This window comes from Orbicella faveolata, unplaced genomic scaffold (assembly GCF_042242905.1).
Source record: "Orbicella faveolata isolate gen_17 unplaced genomic scaffold, um_ofav_v1 contig_2, whole genome shotgun sequence".
NCBI lineage: Eukaryota > Metazoa > Cnidaria > Anthozoa > Scleractinia > Merulinidae > Orbicella > Orbicella faveolata.
In genome coordinates, this window is record NW_028301547.1 from 25,047,501 (window position 1) to 25,057,500 (window position 10,000).

The 10,000-nt window shown below is 44.0% G+C and overlaps 1 protein-coding gene across 5 annotated transcripts in view; it reads right to left on the reverse strand.

The window, feature by feature from the left end:
• Nucleotides 1–2,407, reverse strand: part of LOC149112591 (uncharacterized) — a 4,610-nt gene extending 2,203 nt beyond the window's left edge. For 2 of the 5 annotated variants that reach the window (XR_016207515.1, XM_089290485.1), the window contains exons 1-3: nt 2,236–2,407; nt 526–647; nt 1–80 (exon numbers count right to left, since the gene is read on the reverse strand). The exon at nt 1–80 is cut by the window's left edge and continues 61 nt beyond it. Coding sequence is in view for 4 of the 5 variants with exons in the window: in XM_089290485.1 (XP_089146611.1) it covers nt 1–46 (46 nt within the window). In the remaining variant the exon portion in view is untranslated. The remainder of the gene's footprint in view (nt 81–525; nt 648–2,235) is intronic. The other 3 variants (XM_089290486.1, XM_089290488.1, XM_089290487.1) reach the window with 3 other exon arrangements.
• Between the last annotated feature and the right edge of the window lie 7,593 nt (nt 2,408–10,000).

Here is a 10,000-nt window from a genome sequence, read left to right on the forward strand (position 1 = left end):
GACAAGTTGACACTGGGCATGTTTGTAAATTTGTGCGCTTCAACATCACATTACAATGTACATGTAGTAGCGTTGGTCAACTGAAAACAGCATAATTTGGTTAATTAATTTACACTGTACAATTTTTGGTTATATATTGGTGTATATCGTTGCACACCAACAGATGACTATTAAAATTAATTTACAGAACATATTGGCAGCTAAATCATAACAAGTGAAAAATTGAGCATGAGCCATTTACATGTACATGTAACAGCCCTCACCTCAGAACTGTCATAGATATAATATATTTTCAAACTCGCTGAAATTTCAGATTATTCAATATTAACATGCACGTACATCTTTAACAGTGTGTTTGCTTTACATTCACTTTACACACAACCGGTATCCACCATAGGCAGACTTTTAAGTTTGCCTTTGAAAATAAATTGCATCATCTAATGCATCTTTCATTACCTATTCTTGTGACGAAATGACACAAAATCCAAGTACAAGAAGTCATAAGCATAAAACTAACTTAATTACCTGGTAATGCTTACAGCACCTCTTACTGTCTGCATATGCCGTCCATAAACTGGTACTGCCTGGACAATACTCATTATTTTTCTGATCACATCTTTTAAAATGTCACTGTTATATAATTTGTCCTGAAAAGGCAAATGCATGAAATGTTATGCCTTTGGCACTCGCCACATACCCTTTACATGATGTACAATGTACACCAAGTCATGATCGACATTCACAATTCTTTTTACTTTCATTGTAACTTTTTTTGTAACTTTTTGCGGTGTCATTTTCCCACACTTGAAGACAGGACTTCCACATTGCGTGGTAATTCTCTATGAATTCACAGGGAGTGATAACAATTAAATGGTGACTAACTTTAGCAAAGGAGGCATTCAAATGTCAGATTTTAACGTTAACTTTCTTCGACGAGCAAAAAAGTAAAGCACAACAAAGAAAACAGTCAGTGACATTCGGTTAACAAGTTAGTCAATCAAAAAATTAGTGTGAAAAAGAGAGCAGAGAGAGAGAGAGAGAGTGGAGCAAGGAATGCACTCTCACCAACTAAATTTTGAATGTACATAAGTAAAAGTTATTTTTATTACCGAGAAATGGTCAGGGCAAGGACTTCTATGCCCTAAATTTTTTCTACGTATGTAAATGTCATTTTCACTGTTCAAGTTACCGAGCACAGCTCTTAGCATTTTTTTAATTAGTACTATCTCACTGTTATGGAACATTTCCATAAGTGTAAATACCACACTAGGGAATAACATCTCATTAGGAAAATAGGGGCCATGTACCCCCAACCAAAAACAGTGGCACTAATAAAATGAAATAGCAAATCAAAATCTAAGTAGAGCTTTACTTGCCGACAGGGTTTACATGCATAATCGTCTACTCGACATTTCGACTACAAGCATTTCACCAAACCGAACTAACTGGACAACAACAAAATAAAACGAGGAAATCTACATTATAAACACAATATGCATATCATTACAGCTGAGTATCAAACAGCAAATCCCTTCTCAATGAAGGATGACTGAATGAAAGAAAGGATGAAGAAAATTCGTTTAAGCTTGCAGTGTTAAAGTTTAACAATTATTCACGCTTAAGCATAGATTTGAATATCACAGTGTGTATTTTTGCCGACGGCTTAATTTAGCTTTGCAGTCATTTTATCGGCGGTAGCTTTATCAGTCTTCAACCAAATTAACCTGGAAATTCCTCCCAAGCATTTCGTCAAACCGAATAAATTGAACTAACAAAACGAGGAAATACTTTGTAATCACAAGATGTAAATATTCACATAGGTACGTCAAAAGTAAATTTAGCAAATCCTGTTCGCTTCGGCTTAAAATGGTTTGTTGACCTATCTTGGTTTAAGAAATTTTTGTAGTCTAGGAAGCGGTTGTGCCAATTAATACAGAGAAAACTTCAAAACTCGCCCGGTAGTGTTTACAAATACAGATTTTTTTTTTTTAAACGTGACGACGAAACTCGAGACAAAACTTGATTTGTTTACAATATGCAACTTACAACCTCGATCCACAAAACCACTCGTGTTATTGTTATGAACGAAATTAAACCTATGTAATTTACAAAATGCCTCACAGCATGGCTTCAAATAAGGAAGACTTTAAAAAAGGATTCCTACTGAAAATAAGCTTATCTCGCCGAGGCAACTTCATAATTTCCATAGCAAACGCCACAACAAACGTCGCTTACCTCAAGTTGGCAATTCACTTCGGCCAGTGCAAATCTTCCAGGCAGAAACTTGCTGCAAAAGTTGTGAAGACTGAACGGAACTGATCTAATCTTTTCGATAGATCAACGAATCAACCACTTTTTTCCGCTGTGTTTTCTGTTTTACACTAAACACACAGTTCTCTAGTTCGTCGCCTGATTTTAGTCATGTGACTTTTCTTGCTCGGTTGCACAGCATCTCGACGCGCGAATTAATTGAGCGGTTCTACAGTCGTCGGGTATTTCGTCTCCTTTCTATAGTCCTCGTTACCTTTGCTTCACGGCATTGTTCCGTATTATTTCATCCCCTTTCTCTAGTCCTTGACTCGCTATAATTAACGGCAGTGTTCAGTATTGTTTCACCTCCTTCCCCAGCGCTGGCCCGCTCTCTTTCACGATCTTCTTCGCTACTTCTTTGCTACTTCTTTGCCTGTAATTTCTTGCATTCCGTTTCTGTTTTATGCTTCAGTGCAACCCCATCTTAAAAACGTTAGATCAACCTCCGCTATTATTTGTTGATATGGCAAATAGAAATGAGTTTTCTTTTCTTTAAAAATCCCGCCAAAAAAAGATGGCATTCCTCGGTTCCCCCGTTTGCGCTACCGCGAGGCTCCTCTCCCCCTCTCCCAGAGTCTGTACGGACGGCGTTCGCTCGCTCGCTCGTACGGTGACGTCATAACCAAATTTTCTCGGCTTGATGGGTTTACCAAAATTTCTAAGGTATGGGGCTCTGCTCGCGCGCCTTCGGCGCGCGGGAGCTCCGCTAACAAGTGCAGCTGGAAACATTTGGTGGTTAAAGCGCTGTAGTCAATGGGATATTCGCCTGTAATAGTTTCGTATTTTCGTGGATATGTCTGTTATGAAGTTTCAGGCCTCGCAAGGATGTCACTAAGGGCCAGCTGCCGACGAATTTTACCGGCTGAAATTTCACACGAAAATAGATACTTGGGTAAACTATGGAGTTGTCAAGGCCAAAAAAGCCATCTAGGATTGTTAATGAGTCGGCTGGTCCTGTCCACACTAAAAAGTTATCCAGACGTTTATCGTTTTCAGCGAAAAATGTAGACATCTGAAAACGGCGTCCACAGTCAGGAGACAGTTTAAAACGGAACCCTATCCTATGAAAGGCGACAGCGAAAACCGAGGACGTTTTCAGGTGGATGGCAAAAACGCTGTGGAAACGGTGTGGACATGAAGCATGTAGATAGTTTTCGAAAACGCATCATTTCTAGAATGTATTGGGGTGGACGGTTCCTCAAGTTCAATTCTCCTTGGGGTACGCGCTGGTCTTGGCAACATTGTCTCTCAGTGCCAGGAGGGTTATAGTAAAATCGCGTCATAGAATGATTTCAAACTTTCATCGTTTCACATCTTCTTCAGGACATAAACTACTCGTTCACCACAAAAAGCTGACATCTTTGTCCTCTGAACAGTTACTCTGAAAAATTATGTGTGTGGGAACCTGCTGCTGTTTTAAATTAAACCCGAAGACAAAAATCAAAGGTGATAGGAGTCCATCACTAGTGGGCTACTGATGGTGATTCTCAATAATTCGTTCACGTATATATACCTGACCACGGAATTTCCCGTCAAGGCACACACAAGACTAGCTGCATAATGTTCATAAAAATTTGCTGTATATCATGTTTTGGTTTACTTATTTAAATTTTACTGTGAGAAAGTGGAGGTTGAAGGGGACGGGGGTTGGCTAACGCTCTCCTAGCCTTTCCAACCAAAACAAAAACCCCGGCGAATGAGGCAGAGAAAAAAGGAAGAGATTCAGAGGCTGTTCGACCCCTTCCCAGAAAAGAGCATCCGAACGGTGGAAGACTATAAGAAAGAGCTTGAAAAACTGGATGATGAGGAAAAATATGAGGGAGTAGAGGAAAAAGGGAGGCGCTTCATTCGCTGGATCTTCAACAGAGGACTGGAAAGAAGCGTGGAGCCGAACGTTATGGCAAAGATTCGAGAAGAAGTCCACAGAGCGTTTTACATAAGGCACGTTTACTCTTTTCTGCTGCGAAACATTGAAGATGGGGCGGTGATCGAGTACTATAATAAAAAAGGGGGAAGGTTCGGTTTGGATTAAAGAGCTTTCTAAACGGGAGGAATGGCTGAGTGAACAGGAGGCGAAGCGCCTGGAATCTGACAATATAGAACGGCCTTCAACTAAGTGGGAGTTTGTAAGATTCTACAACGTTGAAGTGAAGGTTGTAATTGACCGTGAGCCATTGTTGGGAACAGGCCCCTTGCCAGACTAGCTGAGAAACCTTGGGTATGGGCGGGAGATGGTGACGTTGGATACCTATAAAGACAACTTATGTCTATGGCGCTGTATTGCAGCGCACAAAGGAGCGTCTCAACGTCGAAGCACAGCAGCAGCCCGTATTCTTGCAAAGAGTTTCTACAAACTCGAAAAAACGCCGGCAGACATACAAAAAACATCTCTGGATGAACTTGACAAGGTAGAAGCGTATCTGAATAAAGGCGCCGCTGTCTCAGATTGGCAAGGAATACGTGTCTATGAGCCAGAGAGGGGAGAAGAAGGAGAAGTGGTATGGCACCACAGAAGAAGCCCGCCGGCCAAGCTGGCAAAAATGCTAACAATCGGAATTTATGAAAGGCACGCCTTCGTGATAAAAGACATCGGGAAGCTGGCGAAAACCTACGCATGTGGGAATTGCCGCCAGAGATTCAGAAAAGCTTCCAGCCTTCAACGGCACGCCCAAACATGTGCGCAAGGAAAAACGGTAATGGATTTTAAGGGTGAAAAAGTGGAAGAGCGGCCGGCAGTTTTCTATCCAAAGCATGCCGCTTCAGAAGAATCGCCAAGGTGGCTTGTTCGAGAAGCCAAGAGGAGAAAAATCCACATTCACCACGCAATGTGCGGGCACGGAGGCGAGTGTTGGGTTGAGGGCGCGCCTGTGGATGGGTACAACCGCGAAACAAAGACCGTATTTCAATATCATGGCTGCCACTGGCACGGATGCCGAAAATGTTTCCCGCACGATCGCGACAAAATAATCGCTCGCAACGACCAAAAGCGGGAAGATCGGTACAAAGCAACAATGAAACGGACGGAATTGCTTCGAAAGGCTGGCTACCGCGTGATAGAGGCTTGGGCATGTGAAGTATGGAAAATCGCTGATGCTGACTCGCCGAAGCGCGAAACAAAAATCTACCCGCACGTGATATTTTACGATTTCGAGGCGTACTGCGATTGCAACAAGCGGAAGGAGCTCACGCCGATGTACACGGTCGAAAACGTTCACATTCCAATTTCGGTGAGCGTTGGCGACACCCATGAAAGTTTATGGCAGAGCTGGAGAGACGCGGAAAAAGCATTCGGACCCAGGTAAGCGAGAGGTTTATTCCGGATGTGATAGGCCTGTTGCCAAAAGCGCAGAAAAAGAAAATCGAGGAATGGTGTGACCAGGTTCCTGTCGTCGGGTTCAACTCAGGCAGTTACGATCTGAATCTGATCAGAAACCACTTCGCAGGCCGCCTAGCTGACACAACAGGAAAAGTTAGAGTGGCAAAAAGGGGAAAAAAAATCATGTTCTTGCTCACTTGGGGCTTCCGTTTCCTTGACATCATCAACTACCTTGGCCCGGGGACAAGCTACGAGAAATGGGTGAAAGCCTACGGATGTGCATCAGAGAAATCGTGGTTTCCATATGAGTGGCTCGACAACCCCGAAAAGCTTGATTATCCTGGGCTTCCAGACTATCCAGAGTGGTATTCGAAGCTAAAGGGAGATTACGTTCTCACGCTAGAAGAGTGGAAGGGGTGCCAGAGACTGTTCAAAGAAAAGGGCATGCGTACCTTCCAAGACTGGCTGCGTTACTACAATAATCTCGATGTGGCTCCCGGCCTTGAGGCTCTGGAAAAGATGAGAACCTTCTACAGTGAGAAAGGGATCGACATCCTGAAAGACGCTGTCAGCATCTCAGGTGTGAGTTTACATTACTTGCTCCAAGGAGCGGTTGAGCGGGCGCGGAGCTTTACGGCCCGTGCAAAGAAGAGTATGAGATGTTGAAAAAAGCTATTGTAGGAGGACCGAGCCTCGTTTTCACAAGGTACCACAAAGTTGGTGTTACATGGATAAGGCCTCATTGAATTGCAGAACCACGTCTTTGCAAAAAAAATCCTTGGTTACGACGCCAACGCTCTCTATCTTTCGACCATGCTCAGAGAAATGCCTTGCGGGAAGGGCAGGGTCGTGCACTACAACGACGAGTTCCAAGTGGAGGCGGCACCTTTACTAATACACAGGCTCAAAGAAAGAAACCGGTTTGGATTTGCTGAAGTCGACATTGAGATTCCAAAGCCCTTATACCCAAAGTTTGAGGAGATGTGTCCTTTCTTTTACAACAAAGTTGTTCCTGTCAAAGCCGTACCGAAACATATGCTCGATTACTTGACTAGAACTGGCAGAAAACGTGGAGACGGAAAAAAACTTGTGGCGGCCCTGTCTGCAGAACGGTTGCTGGTGTACGCCCCTCTGCTGCTCTGGTATGTGAACCACGGGGCGGTGGTCACAAAGGTTTACAGAACAATCGACTACCAACCGGCCAAGATCTTTCCCTGGTTCGTGGAGCAGGTGACAGAGGCGCGCCGGACAGGAGACGTGGACAAAAGTAAAGCGCCGCTCGCTGAAGCGTTCAAACTGCTGGGAAACAGTGCGTATGGGAAGCTTATCGAAGCTTTGGAGCGGCAAACAAACGTAATTTACACCAAAGATGAGAAGGTGGTCGACAGAGCCTTGCGGAGCGCGTATTTCTCTGATCTTGAGGAGGTCGGGTCGGCGTATGAGTTGGAAAGCCGGAAGCCTCGGATCACAATCAGACGGCCGTTTCAGGTTGGAATCGCTGTCTATCAGCTGGCAAAACTGCGGATGCTGGAGTTCTATTACGACTTTCTAGACAGATATTTCGACAGAAGAGATTTCGAGCTGATCCAGATGGACACAGACAGCTTCTACATGGCAATCTCTGGCGAGCGGCTCGAAGACATTGTTCGGCCAGAGTTGAAGCAAGAATTCGAGGCGCAAAAAAACCAGTGGCTGTCTTGGGACAAATGGAGCGGTCGGACCCCAGGTCTCTTCAAGCTTGAGTGTGAGGGCAGCCGGATGATTGCGCTCTGCTCGAAGTGTTATTACATCGACGAAGCAGAGGGTGAAAAAAAGAAGTTTAGCACGAAGGGGATTTCGAAGAAGCAGAACGTGATCTCGTATGAGCGTTTTGTGGAAGCGTTGGAAGGCAACAAGGATATGGTAACTAACAGAGGTTTCAAGCTGCGGGACGGGTGGATTGTCACTTACGAGCAGCAGAAGCTGGGGCTGAGCGCTTATTACGACAAACGGTGGGTGCTGGATGATGGGATTCACACCGAACCAATCGAATTTCCACATTTTAGTTCGCGTCAACCGGAGGAAGAGTGGTGTTTGGAGGGATAACCAGCAGTTCTTCGCGCACGAAGCCGCGCTTGGGACCGTCGTGCAAATAGTAGAGAACAGGTTGATTCGGTTTGGTGAAAGATCTTTCAATGCTGTAAACTTTCAAAAACCAGATTGGGTCTGTGGCTCTTTTTACACCACCTTCAAGCTCGCCGGGTTGGTAGAGATAACGAACTTGGACGAGAGAGGAGAGCTTTTTTTCCCTTTCTCCAACAGGCCTCGAATAAGGTGTTGATGGCCTTGAATAAACATCTTTTTCTTTGATGGCAACGGCGGGTTTCTTGCCTTTCAGTCTTGTTACCTCGTTGTTCAAAGCCGAAACAACTTCAGGAAGTCTTTTCACCCACTCAGTGGACCGCTGACCCTCAGGGAGTCGCATTTCAACGGCGTACTGGTGCCCGAACAAGCGCTCAGCCAGGGTGCGGTTGAAACGTTCAACAATGGCCTGGTCACGGTGAATGTCAACGCTCCCGCGCCGAATATATGTTTTGTGCTTTTCCATCTCTTTTGTGACAGCGCCCATGAATTCGCGCCCAGGGTCAACCTGCAGCATTTAAGAGCCAGTGCCCATAACTACGGACCAAACAACGGCACAAGTCGAAAAATCGATGTCGCTCATTTTTTGCCCATAGATTGGCCCTAGCTAGTAAACAAACGGACCATAGTTAGTTTCTGCTAATGCAGCTTTTTTGGGGAGAAATTTGCGAAAAACGATTTTTTTCCGATTAGGCTCAAAATCTACTTCCGGTTTTGCTGAATTTTCCGAATATTTGATTGCTTCGCGCTCCGGAGAACAGCTACTTGAGAATCTTTCAATGGTCTTTACATTCAGCTCAGGCCTTCATGGTATGACTGAGTGAAAAATTAAATAAATCGAGGTTTCGTTTGAGCCTGAAACGAGATCGAACACAAACGCAAAATATTACGATGTGTTTCAAACGAATTATAGCACTAAAATATCGCCATATTTTTCTATGGGCTATAACTTTAAATGCCATAAAAACACTTTATACGGGTTAACTGTACACCCACCTGTTTGAAAATCAAAAAATATCTCTGGGCAAATGGTTTTAAGTCGCCCGCCTTGGCCTGTGCTTCTCATGAATTTTTCCCTGAACCGCCGTGCGAATGTAAACAATTGCGTGACTCTGGCGGTCACCCTGAATACATAATTCGTTTCCAACAAACCGCAGATGGCTATCTTAGAACATTTGGGTGAAACAAGAAAAACATAATGGACCACTTTTAACTTTAATATTTTGAAAGTCATCGCTTTGGAAATTTCGTTAATTAAAAACGCCAATTAAAAGCAATTTACTCGAAGTTCGGGTGTTACTGCTATGTCGTTTTAGTGGAGGGGGACAGGGGGCGGGAGCCCGGGAGAATAGGGGGCGGGAGGGGTACGGAAGGCGGGGGAGGAAAGGGCGGGAAGCGGGAGAGAAATGCGAAACGCTGATTTTTTTAAATTCAACAATGCATTAGAATACTTTCAAAAACAAGAACCCAAAATGTATTTGACTTGCATTTAACGTCTTCTCAGTCACTTCGGAGACTTGTGAGCAAACGAGCAAATGAAACTTTGCGCTTGGGCTGAAAAACAGGCGTACCTCCGGTCAAATAGTAAACCCGTTGACAGTGGTTACGTCATAGGTCATGAAATGTCAAGCGGCATGAGTGCACATGTGTCGCGTAAGCTGTCAAATTGCAAAAAGGTGAGACGAGCAGGCGATCTCAAATCAATGTCGTCCAAGACAATTTTATTAGGTCTCAGTATTTTTCGGTGCGGCAGTGAAAGGTCCGTGCATGGAAGACCTTCTTGGGAGCTTGCTCCTTCCGACCGTGAATCAGAACGGACCAAAGATTTCACCGCGTGGTGTAGTGATGCCTTAACTGAATGCTGCTTTTATGAGCGCCCTGGAGAGTGTGGAGTGGTTCGTTTGACGTCCGAGTTTTTTTTGTTTTAGACAAGTCCTACTTCCATGATTTAATTGTCTGATCCCAATAAACGCCGGACTGGTTACTGGAAATCCGTATACTTTATCAGAACTAGATACAATTTAGAATTAACTTTTAAGCCCGTCGTCACCGTGGTCACGTACTGAAAACGGATTTCAGAAACAAATCTGAAGAGCCGATGAAAATGGACTGAAACGGTGAAACGCAAAGAAGATAAACAAGTAGGTCAAAACCTCATTGAATTGAAACATATGGCAGTGGTAATCTTGTTAAATTATTTAAAACAAGGGAAATGCTTAAGAATTGCGAAGCTAAATGGCTAGAATGTGTTTT